This window comes from Pseudophryne corroboree, chromosome 10 (genome assembly GCF_028390025.1).
Source record: "Pseudophryne corroboree isolate aPseCor3 chromosome 10, aPseCor3.hap2, whole genome shotgun sequence".
Taxonomy (NCBI): domain Eukaryota; kingdom Metazoa; phylum Chordata; class Amphibia; order Anura; family Myobatrachidae; genus Pseudophryne; species Pseudophryne corroboree.
Window position 1 is genome coordinate 232,078,204 of NC_086453.1, and position 20,262 is coordinate 232,098,465.

Sequence of the window (20,262 nt, forward strand, 5' to 3'; positions counted from 1 at the left end):
GTGGTAGAGGCTAAGACAGTAGAGCAATTTAAACATGCATGGGATAGACATAAGGATATCCTTACAAAGAAATAAGGATCAAATAAGGTTAGAGATAAAAATAATATTAAAAAAAAAAGGGGCAGACTAGATGGGCCAAGTGGTTCTTATCTGCCGACAAATTCTATGTTTCTATGTCAGAGAGATACTAACATTGCCCGATACAGATTTCCTTAATATAGGTCTGAGATACTCACACTGCCCCACAGATTTACCCAATATACTGTAGATCAGAGATACTAACATTGCTCGACACAGATCTCCCCAATATAGGTCAGAGATACACTGCCCGCCACCAATTTCCCCAGTTTACTGTAGGTCAGAGATACTAACATTTCCGATACAGATTTCCCCAATGTAGGTCTGTGATACTCACACTGCCCCCCACAGATTTCCCCAATATACTGTAGGTCGGAGATATTCACTGCCCCCAACATAGATTTCTTCTATATAGGACGGAGCCATTCACACTGCCCAACACAGATTTCCCCACTATAGGTTGGAGATACTCACACTGTTAGCCACCGATTTCCTTAATATGCTGTAGGTCGGAGATGCTCACACGGTCTCACACAGATTTCCACAATATACTGTAGATCGGAGATACTGTACTCACACTGCTTGACACAGATTTCCCTAATGTACTGTAGGTCGGAGATTCTCACACTGCCCGACACAGATTTCTCCAATATAGTTCGGAGATACTCACATTGGCCGCCACCGATTTTCCCCAATATAGTTCGGAGATACTCACACTGCCCGCCACCGATTTTCCCCAATATAGGTAGGAGATACTCTTCACTGCCCGCCACAGATTTCCCCAATATACTCTACTGTAGGTCAGAGATACTAACATTTCTGATACAGATTTCCGCAATATAGGTCCGTGATACTCCCACTGCCCACCACAGATTTCCCCAATATACTGTAGGTTGGAGCTACTCACACTGCCCAACACAGATTTCCCCAATATAGGTCGGAGCCACTCACACTGCCCAACACAGATTTCCCCAATAGACTGTAGGTCGGAGATACTCACACTGCCCGCCACCGATTTCCCCAAGATACTCTACTGTAGGTCAGAGATACTAACATTTCTGATACAGATTTCCGCAATATAGGTCCGTGATACTCCCACTGCCCACCACAGATTTCCCCAATATACTGTAGGTTGGAGCTACTCACACTGCCCAACACAGATTTCCCCAATATAGGTCGGAGCCACTCACACTGCCCAACACAGATTTCCCCAATAGACTGTAGGTCGGAGATACTCACACTGCCCGCCACCGATTTCCCCAAGATACTGTAGGTCAGAGATGCTCAAACTGTCTCACACAGATTTCCCTAATATACTGTAGGTCGGAGATGGTCACACTGCCCGACACAGATTTCCCCAATATAGGTCTGAGATACACTGCCCCCACAGATTTCCCCAATATAGGTCTGAGATACACACACTGCCCCCCACAGATTTCCTCAATATACTGTAGGTCGGAGATACTCACACTGCCCTACCACAACTCCACAGTATTATTTGTATTCAATCACCAAAAGACTACAAGCCTGGAAAATCATGGCAATGAAGGTGCAGGGGGGTAGGTTGGATCCTCCGAAGGGTCCTGCTTATATAAATACTGTAGGTTTTATTGTCCATATCCATGCAACTCAGAAATACTGTGTGTAAAATGAATTACTGATTGTGGTTCTTCTCTACAGCGAGAAGGCCTTGCTGACCAACCAGTTTGAACTGAGTATCAAGACTGAAGCCACTCATGGTCTCATTCTCTGGAGCGGGAAGGGCACAGAACGCTCCGATTACATAGCTCTTGCTGTGGTAGGAGGTTACGTACAGATGACCTACGACCTGGGCTCTAAACCTGTTGTCCTGCGCTCTACAGTACCTGTAAACACCAACCAATGGGTCCGCATCAAAGCACTACGGTAAGATATACTGCAGGACATTCATGGTAACAAAGACTTGGCAATATTACAGGCCTAATACATTCCAGAGCTTGATACAGATGGGGATTGTGACACACCTCTGAAAACTGTAGTTTGCGGAACTTTGACAGCTTTTACTGTTAGTACATCCTGCATCCAGTAGTTATATATACACATTGATAGTGCATACATCAGTTCTAATAATTTAGTAGATCAGAACTACTAATTTACTAATAAAAAAAAGTAAAAAAATCACCAAATCATAAAGGAGAGGGATCACTAATTAGTACACTTTTTTAAAGACTTTATCAGTAGAAATATCCCGGGAAGGGTGTGATGTGTAGGGAGATTGTGGGCAAAGGCTGGCTGGGCTAATACAGAGTATAGGTCACACCACATGCAAGTATAACTAATTTCATGAAAGTGAACGGTCATACCAGTCTTCCTAAAATATCTGATATGTAGTATATTCTGACACAGATTCCTGTAGAGATCCAGTCCTACGTTTGTCATCTGTGTTAGTTGGCATGGAAAAAGACGCAGTGGGTTGCACAAAGTGTTATGCCCTTCAATGTCCCCCTAGGATAAGAATAGAGTGAGGCATCTGCAGAATGATGAGCGGGTGGGTAGGCTGACATAGACTTGCTGGGGCTCGCCTGTTCCAGATTCCTGGGCATTTCACTGACCCACTCTCTCTCTTATTGCCTTGTCAATGTTTACTGCTGCGGTGCCTAATAAGTGATCAATAACATGACACCCCAACAATACATGTGTCTTATGTGACGTTACATTGCTTATTTGATCCCTCTAATTTATATCTTGTGTGTATGCGCGCGCTCGCATGTATATGAGTGTGTGTTTACAAACATTATATATGAATATTATGACCTATGAATTTCATAAGAGCCAAGAGGGGCAGTACAGTATATCCCATAAGCAGATGCCTCAATCCCCATTCTCAGCAGGGTGGTCCTACAGGCATTACACATACAAGTGTTAGCTGCAAGTCCTGTGGATTGCGACACAAGAAATGCCTCACGCACACTTCTACCTATACAGGGTCTGTCAGTGAAATCTAGGCGCCTGCAAAGCTGCTCATCCATTGATATTTAGTGATTTATAAAACACATGAGGCATAGCAGTCCGTTCTCAAGCACATGGTTTGTCTGGCCCTGAGATTTGGTGAACCGTATGCAATTATGGAGGAAGCGGCACTGGAGGTGGCTGTTCCCTGCCTTACGCAAGGAGATGCCACCTCTTTCTTACCCTAACAGAGCTGTACCATCATTGTGCATCTTTGACTTGCTTTAACTTCAACCAATGTAATAGAAACTTTGCAATGCACAAGCATTTTTTGTGGTTAATAAATGAGTGTTATTGTATATTTGTATGTAGATTTTTTTTTTCGGGACTACAAAAAACACTATGATAAAAAAAAAATATATATTTTCCACAGTGATCACAATATTATGTATTATTAAAGGAGTGATACTGTGTGTCGCTGTAGCGAGGACTGGCAGATACTAGAGGAATGTGATTGGTCTGCAGTGCAAAGGCAGGATTGTCATGTATGTCAGTCTCTTGTACGTCCAGCAAACATACCATTATTCTGTACTATTTGGAATGGAAAGAAACATGCAGGAAGCAATGTTGATTATTATGAGAAGATTTTACCTGTGCCTTATGTGTGTGACTTGTGCTCTGTAGAAATAACAGAGATGGAATCCTACAAGTTGGCAATGAAGCTCCAGTCTTTAGCTCATCTCCGCTGGGAGCCAAACAGCTGGATACGGACGGGGCCCTCTGGCTTGGTAAGTCTCACGTTTTAGGTCTGTAAATGAGGATTCTCCTTGTGTCAGTGCAGCATTCACCGTTGGGTGTAATGACATTGCCACTATAGACTTAGAAATTTTGCTGTTCTACCTCATTTTCTGTGTCACAGAGGTCTGAGATTATATACTCCTATCCTTCAGTCAGCGTTACTAAGTACTTTATACATTTTAAAAATTCTAGGTCTTCTATCCAGCTCAGAATAGCCCTGTGGCTGATCATTTTATCGGAACTATTCCATATGATTACTTTCACAGTGGAGAAGAGTGGGATGAGTATATGGCATTCAGTAAGGCCCACAGTACAGCAGCACGCATGAGAGGTTGTTCTGGGAAGGATTGCAAGGCACCAATTGGTATCTTGTGCAGCATGGGCTAATGAGACCCTATAGTACACTACTACATACGTTCCCTCTGCATCCTTCATTCAGTGTCAGCCCTCATATGTAAAATCAAGAGCAGTTGATGTTTTCCCCTTCTCACAGAGGACTGATCGATAAGATGTTTTCCCCTTCTCACAGAGGACTGATCGATAACATTAACAAGTCCCTATCCCAGTATATCTACCCTTTTCATTTTCTGGAGCTATGAAGCAAATTACTGATCATTTCTGTGGGAATATGGAGAAACTCCATATTCCACACAAATATTTAATCACTGAAGTAGCTCAAGAACAAAATTACTTTAGCACCTTTATTTTACAATTTTTTTATTTTAGGAAATGCTATTCCAAAGTTAGTGATCTTACAACATGCGTTATAATATGTGGTGCTTTGTATGGTTGCTGTTTACATTAACACCTTAAGATCACAGTAGCAAAGTATCTCTCCGTGGGTATAATGAATTAAGCGAGGCAGAGCTGGACATCATTAGAGTGTTAGTTTAGCAGCAGCTACAACAGGAACACTCAAAAACCCTATGTATACTTACTCTAGGTTAAAAAGCAAATAGAGTTAACAGAGTTTTCATGTAGTAAATGCCACTATATTTATTTATAATGTTCCGTTGGACTCCGTAGGTTGTAATACTTCTGTTGGAACAGCCAAGATGTGATTGAGATGAGATGATAATCCCCATGCAGGGGAAATGGTTAGGTGGTATACTGATACATATCTATTCATGTTCTATCAAGTCGGGGCAAGTTTGACTCATTTTTGTCATGTGCTGAGCTTTACGAAAATAGGGGCTTTCCATCCTGATCAGTTACATAGACTGACACTGCTGAACATAATATTGCCATTGATAGTACTGGTCTAGATGTAGGCATCTTGTTCCAGGCTTATATCTACAAACAGCAGAATTTTTCCGTGGGCTACATAGTTTAGAGGTAGACAGTTTATGGATTCCGAGCTTTGGTGGAACTACAGTCTCAGTATGCACTGCCAACCACTTCAAATATTATTTGAAGAAGCTTCAGTCATAACATGATAAAAAACATGAACCATACACATTGCTTGTATAAACGGCCATCTTGCCTCATATTCCAAGATGGCTGCTTGCATTTTCTTCTGCAGTGATGCTACTAGTGATTTACAGATTGCATTTTAATGAATATAGGATCAGGTAACAAAATGGTTTCCTTCTATTTGGACTGTGATTTGTCATTTGATTCTGAAATACATTTTTCCACCATCTGTCTCATGTAACTGTCCTGTTCTTCTGTGGGCGCAGGTGGAATAGAGAAACTGAGCGTCTCATACAAGCTGCCAAAGGCGTACAGCACCGGCTTCATCGGATGCATGAAGGACGTTCTCGTTGACCAACAGGAGCTGCACCTGGTGGAGGATGCATTAAATAGCCCCCCTATATTATATTGCTCAGCCAAATAATTTGAGACCAACTTATCTTCCTCCTTTCTGGCCTAACCCCTTTCCTGCTCTCCCCACCCATTCACTGCTGTAATAATTTTCTATTTTTGTAAACTTATTGCTTTTTATATTTTGTGTGTGGGGGGAGGAAGGAGAAGGCAGTGTCTATATTTGTGTGGACATGAGTGTGTTTCAATAATGCAACCAGACCAAAATCCCTATGGGGTGGGCACAATGTTACATAACTGAGAAGTTATGTTATCTGCAGGTAAAACGTGAGAACAGTGCAACTCACAAGGGCCTTATTCAAGTCAAATCAGGGATCACAGGGGGAGATGAAGTGGACATTTTATATTGACTCTTAAGAGAGGGTTGGTTGCACAGTCTCACCACTAACCCACCCTGGTGGCTGCGGTGTTCTTGCTGTGAGTGCATGCGTTTCGAGCCCTTGTGATGCGTGATGTGTAGCGCTTGGGCTGTATACTCTCCATACTGAGAGATAGCTGTGTTATGAGTTGAATAGATGTCCCCGCTGCTGGCTGCTTTGCATGCCTGAGACATGATCATAAAGGAGAAAGGGGAGATAAGAGGTTTCTGATGTAAAAATGTGGCCTTCTTGTTATAATGATCACCTGTTGTGTGAGGTTTGAATGGTTCCCTAACCCCCTGCCAGTCTACTCCCTGTACCTCTTCCATATCATGATGTCCTCTTAGGAGGTCTCCATTATATAACCTTCCAAATACTACATTCCTTTTATTTTTTGGATCTGTGAGTTGGTTTCCAAGTTGTGTTTCTTACAGCAGAATTGGGGGGGTGGGGAGGGGGGTGGGGAGGAGAGTATTTTTAGTCCTCCAAATCCACATGTACAGTTACCGTGGAAGTTGGTTGTTTATTTGGTCCACTGAAGTTGTGTAGAAATTTCCTTGGCTTAACCAGTGTTACAGAGCTAAGGAAAAGGCGTAATCCCTTCTAGGACAGGGTGCTTATTATAATGCTGGAGAGGACATGACTTTTTTTTTACTTTGACTTTTTTTTTCTTGTTCTGTATGAATTATACATGATCTTTTAGCGCTGGAAACATTTGTTTAACCCTTATTTCTAACCAATATACAGCAAATAGTCTATTAGTCTTCTGGAACGTTAGCACCAGGTGCCAGTATTTACAGTTTTATTAAGGAAGGTTTTTTTGGAGTAGGTATAGATTTTAACTAGCTGTATCCTAAAGGCAATAATATAATATATTTCAGTAGAGGATAAAAAGTGGCTTCACCAACCAAGGCTCTAGGCTTGGCCATACAAGGCTGATGGCTGTGGTCTCTTGACTCTTCAACGTTGTACTAACTATAAGGGAGATACACATTACACACCCTTTCAGTAGTATGCGTACATGTGACTTGCATCACTGCACTAGATTGTGTGCCCTTATCAAGTGTATGTTACCTGTGATTTTGCAATTGCAGGGATGAGTAGTACAGAAAAAAAAAGCTGGATGTCGGTTACAATTCCTCCATCATAACATATTATTTATTTACCGTTTCTGTTTATCTACTTGCTGAGATCGCCAGACTGGTATCTTTTGTCCACAATTACAGACAATGCACCTAAAATTGTACCACTGCTGTATGTGTGTTTCCATCTTGTAGAGGAAGGCGACAATCCTCTGAAAAATGTTGATTCATGAAAGGTTCTGTAATGATAGGTCAATTCCACGATGGTACATGTGATATCACGCATCTAGTCTTGTGATTCACACTCTGGGCCTTTCCAATAATGGCCATCTTACAAGTGATGTTAACATTGATTTCACATGATCAAGTATGGAAAGAAGGGTTAAACAAATGTAAAACTGTATTTTATTAAGTTTACAGAAGAATTGTCCCCTGGCGGTCCCACAGGGTGGCTTACCGATACCATCGTTCTGGGCACATGCCAGTGTATAAACATCTGGTGGTGGTTATAGGTTTAAAGTCAATCCACTTATAGCAAAAGTTTCTCCGTAACTGTAAAACTGCTGCCATTGTACGTGAAAGGAACTATGGACGTAATGCTGTAAATATACCTTTTTAACACTTTTTGTTTAGTTTTGCTGTGTAACAGATGACGTTTAGGATCTTATTTTGTGTACCTGATCGTTCTCCCTGATTTGTCTGTAAAACTACCTTGTGATCCACTCTGAGAATATAGAAAATTCCTCTTGTATGCACTAGACATTATTGAAGAACTGAAGCCACATACCTCTTCATCAGTATGCATTATATATTTCTCCTGGGACAGCATTTTTATTTTCTTTTTAACTGTGAAACTATTCTTTTAGATGTACTGGTAGGGCTGGGACAGGCTGTCACAGCCTTCCAAACCGAGAGAAGAATTCTTAAATCCACAATTTATTCAGATCTTTACTTCTAGAATGTGGTAGGTGGCGATTCCTGGCAAGTTACCAGGAATATTAGCAGATGGATAAGCTGAAGTCTACGGCTTATTATTTCTAATCAAGTTCCTTAAAAAAACACTGTGTGACACTTTTTGTTGGTGCTATTTTTGTACATAAAACAAAGACCAAAAGTATTTAAGGACATGTCTTTGACTGGAGGTATAAAAGGGCATTAGAGTACTGGACCATATGTCAACAGCTGACGGCAAACGTGCATACAAGTGGAATTTATTATAGATGGAGCTAGTTTCTTGTGTCCTGTAAGGACCGTTCACTTTAGCTTAGTAAGAGAGGGGTTGGAGGGTAAAGCAATGTCTTACCAAGGGCTTACCCTAGTCAAGGTGTGCCAGAGAACAATAGAATCGGACGCCATACTGGGGTATGTCCCCACTTAGTACCCACAGATTATGCCATGTGATGATACTCGTTAGACGTAGGTATAGTCTTTCAGATGATCATATAATAGATTCTGCAGAGTGTTACAGAGCATGGCAACCAGCAGTCCATCATTAACGTGTTCAATCACTCTTTGCCATAGCTTATTTTGGTTATTTTACAGTGATCTTACTCTACAGGTTACAGTGCAATTTCTTGCCATTCATTTACCATAAAGAGTGAGAAGAGTACACAAAGTTACCAAAACAGGATCATACGGCCATACATTTCCTATTGGCCTCAATAGTAAATTAATGCAAAAAGTTTGACAGTAGAGTGTGGCCAATTTGCTAAGACAGCAGTGGACAATGAATGTTTATGTGAGTTATACTCCCAATGGAGAGCTTACTTTGGCCACGAGAGCTGTAGAATAGATCACACAAGTCCATCCCGATTACTTTGTTGTCTTTTATCCTGCCATCCATACAATTCTTTGCCAAATTATCTGGCACAATTGAAGTCCTGTGCACTTACAATTCCTTTTTTTCTGGTTTACTAGCATTTATATCCATAATGTATGAAATAATTGTGGGTTTGTTTTGGTTGCTTTTTTAGTTTTTTTTTTTATTTATATCTGTCAATACATCACAAATCTAGAGTAGTAAAGCGCTGTGATCTGCTGTAGGAGTTCCGGAGGACTCTGCACAGTATACAGAACAGCATGTTATAACCATTACTAACTTTATTACTTGTCTTTTGTCCAATCACCACAAAATAAAGTCTGAAAACTATTTAAAAAAAAAATTATTTTGTCTGTACTCATTAACTGACTGATTTTCATAGAATGATATGCGGTGTAGTGATGTTGACTCCTGATTGCATAAGAGCTACAGTCATCGAATCAGAAGCCATATTCAGAGCACATTTCTCTTAGCAGTCTCTGCTGCATGATGGCAACAAACATGTAATGGTGGAACGTCTCACAGATGTGCTAAACTGTAAGATGGTAAACAGCAGGAACTTTGGACTAAGTTGTACTTCTACTTTATGCTTATGTAGAAAGCATTACATTAAATATGTGCACTCAGTAGAATTAAAATAGTTATACTGCGAATGTTCAAATTAAAGAGTGATCTCACTGAAAATATTTGCGAACGTTCTGACAATGAGGCTGGTCAGAGTGTGCCTTTGCTCATGAACATGGAACAGGTAGGATTTGTTCCTAGTAGGCAACTACCATAGATCAATCTAATCCAAAAAGCAAAAATGTCTCCCAGCCGAGTCTAAGAGAGGGTGGTAAGAAACATTATGAAAAGTATTCTCTCTGTTTGGGTTTGAAGTCAAGTCCCTCCAAGGAGTCTTGTCTGTACCTGAAGCCCTTCCATTGCCATGTACTGTAGGTCAATGGCTTTTAAAATAAACCATCCAGGGGATGGCTTTCTGGAGAGAGAGAGAGAGTGTATGTGGGTGTTGGTTCCAAGTGTTTGATTTTAGAGTGATTGTCGCCAGCCCATGAAGGATACATAATTAGCATGTAACAAGCTAAGTCTACCACAAACAAAATGCAGTTTATGTAATACAGTACTTCAGATGTATGCAGGTTTAATGATCACAGTAAGCTGAGGTTAAAGGACATTAATACCTCACCTACAATGGAAAAAAAATGTTACAGCTGAACAGTACAAGGACCTGTATGCGTGAATTTCCTTTCAGTCTAGGGAACCTTGAAAATAGAGGAGAGGGGCTTGGAGATAATAAGAGGTGCTACCATGATGAGGAGTTTACCTACTGTATTTAAGTTTTCAGCAGCATATAAGCAGCTTTTTTACATCACATTTGTTGTATTGAGTTTTTGAAAGAACAAACACAAAAGGAATACTGTATAGGACATTCACAATACACTATCCACATTAAGTAGCCTTGATAGAAAAACCATTACAGTAGAAAACCCAAGTTCTGGCTATGCAGACTTTAGTCAAAGTGAGAGCACTAAGAACATATTGGTAAGTTGTCCTATTCACCAGGTCTTTGGAGTGTACAGTACTGTGCAGGTGTGGAAAAAATGCTGCAAAGTACAAATACTTTCAGAATAGTGTTTAGTTTTGTTTTTATCAATTAACAAAATGCAAAGTGAATGAACAGAAGAGAAATCTAAATCAAATCAATATTTGGTGTGACCACCCTTTGCCTTCAAAACAGCATTTATTTGATTTATGCGCCCTACACACTGGGCAATGTTGCAGGGCGATATGAACGTTCTCGTTCCTTAATGAACGAGAAATCGTTCATATTGCTCAGTGTTTATGCACCAACGATCAACGATGCGCGGCTCCACGGCCATTCATCATTTGTTTTCCGTCATTTTGCAATGCAAGTCAATTTGGACGATATCGAGATGGATCATCGTCCAAATTGCTGCCGTCGCCCAGTGTGTAGGGTGCATTAGATTTCTCTTCTCTTCATTCACTTTATTTTTAGCAATTAACAAAATGTAAACTATTAACACTTCTTTCTGCAGCGGGGTACATTGGTTTCCACCGGGAAACATCGGGGGTATAGAGATGGATCTTGATCCAGGCACCAACAGGCTAAAGCTTTAGACTGTCCCAGGATGTATTGGGGCTTCCTCTATAACCCCACCTTCAGGCACTGAGAGCTCAGTTTCAAGTTGGTGCCCTGCAGAGCAGGTCACTTAACGGGGGCTGCACTGGGCAGCCCTGAAAAAGCTTTTACTTCAAGACTTCAAGGGCTGCAGCCCTTACATGTAAGGGTGACAATCTGTGCTGCGGCTCCGTCACCTCCCCAGCGGCGTCTCATACTCCGCTGGCTCAGTTCCCGTGTACTTGCGGCGGGGACACTCCGGCATTGGGCACACGGTCGCATCGCTCTCCTGGTTCACGTGGCTGCTACGAAGGGAGGAGGTAAGAGGGCCCCCCAGGTGCGACCCGCCATTAAATTGCGTTCCGATCGCAGTCTAGGGAGACGGACTGCGATGCTGGTGTGGACACTGTCACCGAGCAGGGACCCCACTATATCCACAGGTCGTGTGTACTCTTGCCCACTTTAATAAGACTCCATAGTACCAGGTGGTGAGGACCAGCATAGGGGAGACGACGCTTGACCTGTAGCCCCTCCCCCGGCCCAGGGCGCTATCTACTGCTGGTGTTCCCGCCCTGGAGCTGTCCCTGACTGAGACGCTGGATGCCATCTTCTAAGTATAGCTGTGACTGGTCTCCTGGACTGCAAGACAAGGTCTCCCCTGTAAACCTGCCTCTACATCAGCGCTGTGATTTTACAGACACTTAAGTATTCTACATGTCAATATTAAGACAGCGTTAGTTAAGAACAAGTGTACCTGTCCCAGAATATATTGTATGAGTATTCCGATATATACATTCGGTCTCAGACCGTGCATTGTTATATATAATATACATATACTAGTCCAGTGCAGTTTTATTGTCTTACTAAAATAATTATCTTCATTGTCACTGTGACTGTGTGTGCCTGTATCTGCTGTGTGGATTTCACTTTCAGTGTATCCCAGCTTTGTCTATCACTGTATTCTGTACCCTAAGGGACTAGGTGCCTCAGGGTTTCATACATAGTGCTTCACAGTATTTACCGTTAAGTGTATTCTACTGTGTACTCAGTCATCTAATACCAGATTTATTCGCTGGTTCTGTGTACTGTGTACATTGTCACATACTAGAGGATTTATTTGCAGGTATTGTACTCTGGCTGTATCCTACTAATACGCTCTGCTGTTGCATCTCTGAAAATGTCTAACAAAAAGGGCGGGAAATCCAGGGACGCTCCTGCATCATGCAGCGCATGCGCCAAGGATTTGCCTGAGGGGGAAGTTTTGTATGACGGTCTGTGTACTACGTGCCATACATCTCCCAGTCAGTCCGCAGCTCCTGTAACCAATCAGGAGCCACCTTTGGCGGTGTTCTCATCTATGCTAAATACGCTTGTGACACGCCTTGCATCCCCTATGGGACCTCCAGTGCCATTACAGTCGCATATTGTCCCTATGGTAAATCCGCCTTGGGTGGATAATTTGTCTACCCAGTTGCAGCAATTGAATCAATCCTTGGTTAGACATAAGACTGCCCCAAGTCACTCTCATGTCACTGGGTCATCTAAGCGGGCTACTTCCTCCTCACAATCCACTAATCTCTCAGAAGATTCTTCTGATGATGATGGGGGCATACTGTCCCGTCAGACACTGACACAACTGCTTCTGACGAGGAATCTACAACACAAGTTGATGTCCCTGACCTAGTGGTTGCTATTAAGCAGATCCTGCAAATATCAGATGAGGATTCCACTACCGTGTCTAAGAAACCTGATAAGTTTAAACGTCAGAAGGTAACTAACGTTACCGCATTCTGACCATTTAGTGGACATATGACGAGAACCCTAGATTACTCCAGGGAAGAAATTCTCCCTGTCTAAATAGATTGTAGCTCGCTATCCTCTCCCTGCAGAGTTGTGTAACAAGTGGGAAAATTCACCGCCGGTGCATTCTCATGTCACCCGTCTGGTGGCGTCATCCACTCTGCCTGTCACCACACTGAAGGAACCGACAGATAAGCGTGTGGAGGGATGCCTGAAGTCTATTTACTTCCTTACAGGTGCAGTACATAGACCCACTATAGCAGCCCCCTGGGCAGCAAAAGGTATTGAAGCATGGGCTCAGGCATTAGAGGATGAGTTACCCCCGGATATATCTGACAATGCTGTCACGATCCCGACTGTAGTTCTCATATTGGGTGACTTACCCCTGCCATCTGTCCTGGATCCTGTGTCTTTTCTGCTAACTGGGATAAATAGCTTGCCATTACCATGAGTTTCCCGAGTCCTGAGTTCTCTGCCTGGAAGGTAAGAGTTAACGAGCTCCACCTGTGGTGATTAATATTCTGTGTGAGTCTGAATTCAGCAATCTGAAGTTTAGGCCTAAAAGCCAGCATCCTCTGTTTGCAGAAGTTCAGGCTTCAGTGTTCTTTCAGCCTGCTAGGCCTCACTCCACATCACAGCCTAGTCTAGAGAACTCACATAACAGTGACTGTTCACCTGACCCAGAGCTGTCCAATCCTGTGCCAGCCTGAGACTCTCTGAATCACCTGACACTGCTCACCAATCACCAAGGACCAGGAAGTATAAGTCAGGAGACTTGAGTTGGAAACTCTGTAGCACGTTCTGACTTTAAGTGAGTAGCCTTGGGATCTTTCTTGACTTTTAAAGGGAGACATCTTATTTGGGCAAGACCTCAATAAAATTGTGGCTGATTTGGCGGCTGCTAAGACCGCCGTTCTCCCTAATACTACTTCTGCACAGAAGGCAAAAGGTACCACTTTTCGCTCCTTTCAACCTCCTGGGAAAGCAAAAGATCAGACATACCTGAGACAATCTCGTGCTTCCAAAACCACAAAGCCTAAGGCTAAACAATCCTAGGCAGCCCGTCAGCCTGCTTCTAAACACTACAAGCCTGCTGCATGACAGGGCGGGCCTCCCCCTGGGGGATCCCAGGGTAGGAGGCCGATTTCTGCGATTCACCCAGGTCTGGTTAAAGACCACTTCAGACGCGTGGGTGCGAGAAGTTGTCTCTCACGGGTATGCAGCCTCTTTCAAGAGACGTCCCCCTCACCAGTTTTGCACCACGGTTTTCCCTTTGGATCCATTAAAAGTGCAAGCTCTTCATTTGGTTGTGCGTTCACTCCTGAATATAGGAGTGGTGGTGCCGGTACCTCTGTCCCAGAGAAGTAGAGGATACTACTTGACCCTGTTTCTAGTCCTGAAACCCAATGGGTCTTTCCAGCCCATACTCAACCTCAAATCACTTAACAAGTTTGTGAGTGTCCAAGTTCCGTATGGAAACACTACGCTCAATTGTACTGGCCATGGAACCCGGAGACTATATGGTATCCCTGGATATACAAGATGCTTACTTGCACATACCTATTGCCATATCGCATCAGCAATATCTGCTGTTTGCTACTGGCAACCTCCACTATCAGTTCCAGGCTCTGCCATTTGCACTGGCCACAACTCCTCGGATCTTCACCAAGGTTATGGCCGTGATGGCGGCTCATTCAGTCGCCAGGGAGTCAGGATCCTGCCGTATCTGGATGACTTGCCGATTCTGGCAAACTCCCACGATGTACTCCTCAGTCATCTGCAACAGACGGTAAACTTCCTACAAGCCCACGGATGGCTCATCAACTGGAAGAAGTCCTCACTGGTCCCAGCTCAAAGCAAGGTGCACCTGGGGGTTTCTGATACTTCCTCTCTCGCCCAAGAGTGTCGATACACTCTGCGATGCAAGTACTAGGCCTAATGGTGTCAACTTTTGACATGGTAGAGTACGCTTAATTTCATTCCCGCCCTCTGTAGAGGTTAATCCTTTCCAAGTGGGATGGCCTACCTCATTGGACCAGGTCTCCTTGACTCCGGAGGTTCGTCTGTCGCTGACCTGGCGGCTACAGGACCAGCAGTTGAGCAGGGGTCGTCCCTTTTGGATCCCCGACTGCGTCCTACTGACTACAGATGCCAGTCTGAGGGGTTGGAGCAACACTCTTTCCAAGGTTGGTGGAGCAAGAAGGAATCACTCCTCCCGATAAACATTCTGGAACTGCGGGTAGTGTTCAGTGCTTTGTCTCTCGCCCTGCCTCTGTTACCGAACAGGCCTGTTCAAGTACGGTCAGATAAACGCCACCACGGTGGCATACATAAACCATCAAGGCGGCACTCGAAGCCGCATGGCAATGGAGGAAGTGTAAAAAATCCTCTTTTGGGCAGAACGCCATCTGCCAGCAATATCGGAAGTGTTCATTCCGGGAGTCCTCAACTGGGAATCGGATTTCCTTAGTTGTCAGGACGTACACGCCAGAGAGTGGATTCTTCATCAGTAAGTATTTCAACTCCTAGTGGGCAAGTGGGGCCTACCAGATGTAGTCCTGATGGCGTCTCGACACAATCACAAAGTACCGGTCTTTGGATCAAGGACCAGGGATCCTCAAGCAGCGTTCGTTAATGCACTGGAACTTCCATGGAACTTTCAGCTGCATTATGTGTCTCTCCTGCCCAGGGTGCTCCGGAAGTTCAAACAAGGAGGAGTAATACTACTTCTTTTCGCTCCAGACGGCATTGGTTCTCAGACCTGCAGGGTTTCTCAATAGAGCGTCCTCTTCTACTTCCTCAATGCCCAGACCTCCTCGTTCAGGGCCCTTGTGTCTACCCGGACCTGGCTAGACTGGCTTTGACGGCATGGCTCTTGAATCATCACTCCTGAAGGCCAAAGGATTCTCAGAGGCAGTTATCCCAACTATGCTGAAGGCCTGCAAACCGGCATCTGCTCGGATTTATTACAGGGTCTGGAATTCTTACTTCATCTGGTGCTCTGCTAAGAATCACGATGCTTACAAATTCAGTACTTCCATACTTCTGGCTTTTCTGCAACAAAGCCTGGACTTAGGTCTTTATCTGGCCTCCCTCAAGGTTCATATCTCTGCCTTGTTGGTGTGGTTTCAGAGAAAAATTGTGTCTATTCCTGATGTTCATACTTTCACTCAGGGTGTTTTACGGATTCAGCCTCCCTATGTATCGCCTGTGGCTCCATGGGATCTGTCTGTTGTCCTGAATGCCCTGCAAGAGTCTCCGTTTGAACCTCTTGAGTCAGTGGCCCTTAAATGGCTCACGGTCAAGGTCCCGTTCTTACTGGCTATTGCCTCTGCTAGGAGGGTGTCAGACCTAGATGCTCTGTTCTGTTGTCCACCCTTTCTGATTTTTCACGGTGATCAGGCAGTTCTTAGAACTCGCCCTGGTTATTTGCCTAAGGTGGTGTCATCTTTTCACCTTAACCAAGAGATTGTGGTTCCGGCCTTTATCTCTTCTGATTTGTCCTCCAAAGAGCGGTCTTTGGATGTGGTAAGGGCTCTCCGTATTTATGTGGAGAGGACTGCCTCTATTAGGAGATCAGATACCCTTTTTTTTTTTTTTTCACAAACATGGCTCGCCTGCTAATAAGCAAACATTGGCCAGATGGATTACAATGGTGATTGCACAAGCATATGCGCAGGCTGGACTCCCAGCTCCTGCTGCTGTCAAAGCCCATTCTACTCGGTCTGTTTTGGACCTTCTTGGGTGGCCCGCCGAGGCGCGCCCGCTGAACAATTGTGCAAGGCGGCTACGTAGTCCTCAGTGAACGCGTTCATTAGGTTCTATGCCTTCGATACTTCCGCCTCCCAGGATGCTTCCTTTGGACGCCCGGTTCTTATACCCGCTATGGCGCGTCCCCTCCCATGAGGAACTACTTTCGGACATCCCTGATGTTTCCCTGTGGAAACCAATGTACCCTGCGCCTGTCCTGACGCACCTAGCTTCTATGGGTTTGTATGGCATTAGCCGCTAGTCCCTGCTCCTGTCATGAGAACGTGGTTCTTTGTGACTAACATCTACCTTCTCTTTTACCTGCTCCTGCATTGGACTGGTTAACGAAACTGAGCTCACAGTGCCTGGAGGCGGGGTTATAGAGGAGGCCCCAATGCATCCTGGGACAGTCTAAAGCTTTAGCCTGTTGGTGTCTGGATCAAGATCCATCTCTACACCCTCGATGTTTCCCTGTGGAACCAATGTACCTTTCAGAAATAGATTTAACCATGGTAAGTCTACTATAAATCTCCTTATTTTTGAATGCATTCTTACTTTGCACATTTTTCCCAAACCTGCCTAAACTTTTGCACAGTACCGCATGTGGTGTAAGGTGGGCTCTGTGCAAAATATAAACCTTAATTTGTTAAAATTTAGTAGAGGCGGTGTCAGTAACAAGGTTCTAGAATGCCAGACTCTAATCATCATACTCTAAGGGTGCCAAATCCCTCTCCCAGCAAACCCTATGACTCTAAGAACCACCAGGGAGTGTGAATTAAGATTCAACAGGTTAGAGATGTTTTTTTTCCCCCTCATGAATCTTATTAATGTCTTAATAGAATCCCCAACAATAACTAGAGGTCCAAAAGCCAATTGCATACTAAAACCATGTCACATTTGGAGGTATCTGAAAATTGAGTTTGGGATTCTAAATTACTGTAGTTGTTCAAAGGACTTTAAAGTCCCACTAAGGATCAGTTGTACAGAGGAATGGATTTTAATCCAGAGGGAACTCCCTGCCCCCACCCCCTACCTCCCCTATTACCGGAAGTCCTAACTCCAACCAGCCTCTGCATCGGCATATGTCCCAGGCCTTCCCACTGAACAAGCGCTAAGGAAAATAATAAAGATTCCAGTTGGGATGCGCAAGCCCCTCTTCGGTCTTGGATATACACAGGTTCCTAAGCTTAATTCTGCCCAACACAGTTAAGAAATATACCTGCCTATAGTGTGGAACCACCTGGGGAGAAATATAGACCCGTGCCAGTTGGAATCAATTTAAGAGTTTGGGCTGTACAATCAATTTGATTACATTTATATGCCCAGTAGCTGCTAAAGGAAGTTTCTCACAAATTAATTTTCTTAATCTTAGCCTCCCTACTAATTAAATATCTCTGCTAAACTGTCTCAGTCATCCCAAAGTAATGATACCTCAATGCCGTGTCAATGAATTCTACTAATCTCCAGTTCTGATTTAGACCCCATCAGTGTAAACCAGAAGGGGGTGAATTTCCAGAATCTAGATTCACCAAGGGTATTGATTTATAAGGAAAATAATACCCCTTTCACACCGCACAAATAACCCAGTATTGACCCGACATATTGCCTTGTCGACATGGGTCGGTGTGCGGTGTGAAAGGGCCCTGGTTGAAATAACGGGTCGCCTGACCTGTTAATTCAACCCAGGAATAAAGCAGTATTATTCCCGGGTTGAATACCGGGTCAGTGTCAGCATGAACAGGTTCTTGGGTCGATACGACCTGGGACCCATTCACCACAATAGGGAGAGGCGGCATGGAGATGAGCTCATCTCCCAGCACCAGCTCCGTCCCCCACCACTATGGCAACCAGCCGGCATATTTCCGGGTTGGGAAGCCGCCTGTTAGGGTCCAATGCCGGATCCCACCCAGGAAGGACCCGTTTCTAATTTCCGGGTGGAATTCGGCATTGGCAGTGTGAAAGGGGTATAACAAAGGGGATTGATTGAGACAGCTCTAGCACCATATTACACTCCAGCAGCAAATAGGGGGGAATGTAATAGGGTGTGAGAATCAGGAAGTCATAGATTTTTTTTAGGGTTCTCCTGTTTTGTTTTGAAATGGTAATCATACATGGCAACACCAGGTTGATTTTGCAGCTTTAAAAAAAAAAAAAAAAGAGAACTCATAGAGAATCTTTCTTTTCCCGATTCTCACACCCTATGACATCCTCCCATAGTATTTATCTACAAGTAAGAAAAGGGCAATTCAAAATAAAGAGTGGTGTGAGGTAGAGAAACAAATATTGTACAACTTGAGAATGGCAGTTGCCAGAGAACAAACAAAGTTGATCTATAATGTTTACAATGGCACCACCTGTACTGACGTGATGTTCTTGCCACCTATCAAGGGTATTATAGTCCCCAACACAAATTACCAGGGTCAAGGGTGATAAAGTTGCTATTACTGTACAAGATATAGACTATAGGAACTCCGGGTATACTGTACATAGGCAAACACAGGGGGAGGGGGGTTTCCAGTTGCCTGGAAAGCCCCTTTTCCCTGGCTTGTCAAGTTGCTCAAATCGAGTCCATACTAGCAGATGTATATAACACAATATTACTAGAGCTGTGGTCACATAATGCAGTTTAACAGACATAATAGAGCTGTTGTGAATGCCCAGTTTAGATGGGCTGGCCCTCCTTCTGGATCTAACGGCTTAATATGAATATTGGCCCTGTAGGTGTGATGTCTGAAGTATTACATACACTGCACTTGTATGAGACTATTGCTTGCTAAGTGCTAATTATGCCTTCTACATAGGCTAACTACACTCATACTGTAAAATCAAGTATTTGGAAAACCCTATCTAGAAATCCTGCATTTGCCCCTGGTATATTCAATTACAGTCAAAACTCCCGTCTTGTTGGGGGTGGTCTTCAGTTTGCCAGCTGTCAGGATCCCGGCGCACAGTATACCGGCGCCGGAATCCCGACAGCCGGCATACCAACACTTTTTCTCCCTCTTGGGGGTCCACGACCCCCCTGGAGGGAGAATAAACACCATCCCCGCAGCGTGGTGAGGGCAGCGAGCCCGCAAGGGGCTCATTTGCGCTCGTCACGCTGTCGGGATCCCAGCGCCGGTATGCTGGTCGCCGGGAGCCCGGCCGCCAGCATACCATAGTACACCCCTTGTCGGAAGGACGTCAGTTTTTGACTTTTTTAGGTCAGAAGGGGTTCCGACCTATTCAATATACCCCATTTTTTTTCCAACAAGTCGGGCATTTCGACTTTTCAGAAAGCTTGTGGATCGGCCGAATAGCCGTCGATCCGCGTGCTTCTGTCAGAAACGGGGCCAAATTCGTCAGCTTTTGGCCCCGTTTCCGACAATCTCAATCCGACTTTAAAAAAAGTCGGATTGAGGAGCTGAGACGGGGGAGCGGGGCGGCGGGCTATAGGGGCAGCAGGGCACAGGTAACTCTATAGCAGGGTCTCCCCCCAGCCAGGCTTCACTCTCCCGCAGCGCTCCCCGGCTGGCACTGGGTATCCCCCTGGCCAGGCTCCTCTCTCCCACAGTGCTCCCTGGCCGGCACTGACAGCAGCAGGACAAGATACCAGGAATGGCCAAATCCGACAGTCGGGTTTGACCGTTCATTGAATTGGTCCTGTCGGATCCATTCCAACAAATGCATGTCGGAATGGATCAG

At 44.3% G+C, this 20,262-nt stretch overlaps 1 protein-coding gene across 8 annotated transcripts in view; it reads left to right on the forward strand.

Moving 5' to 3' along the window:
- The window catches only part of AGRN (agrin), a 709,575-nt gene extending 700,346 nt beyond the window's left edge, over positions 1–9,229 (forward strand). For all 8 annotated transcript variants that reach the window (XM_063943138.1, XM_063943142.1, XM_063943139.1 and 5 more), the window contains 3 exons: positions 1,759–1,983; positions 3,691–3,794; positions 5,484–9,229. In XM_063943138.1, coding sequence (XP_063799208.1) covers positions 1,759–1,983; positions 3,691–3,794; positions 5,484–5,641 — 487 coding nt within the window. In that variant the 3' untranslated portion in view covers positions 5,642–9,229. The remainder of the gene's footprint in view (positions 1–1,758; positions 1,984–3,690; positions 3,795–5,483) is intronic.
- The last annotated feature ends 11,033 nt before the right edge of the window (positions 9,230–20,262 follow it).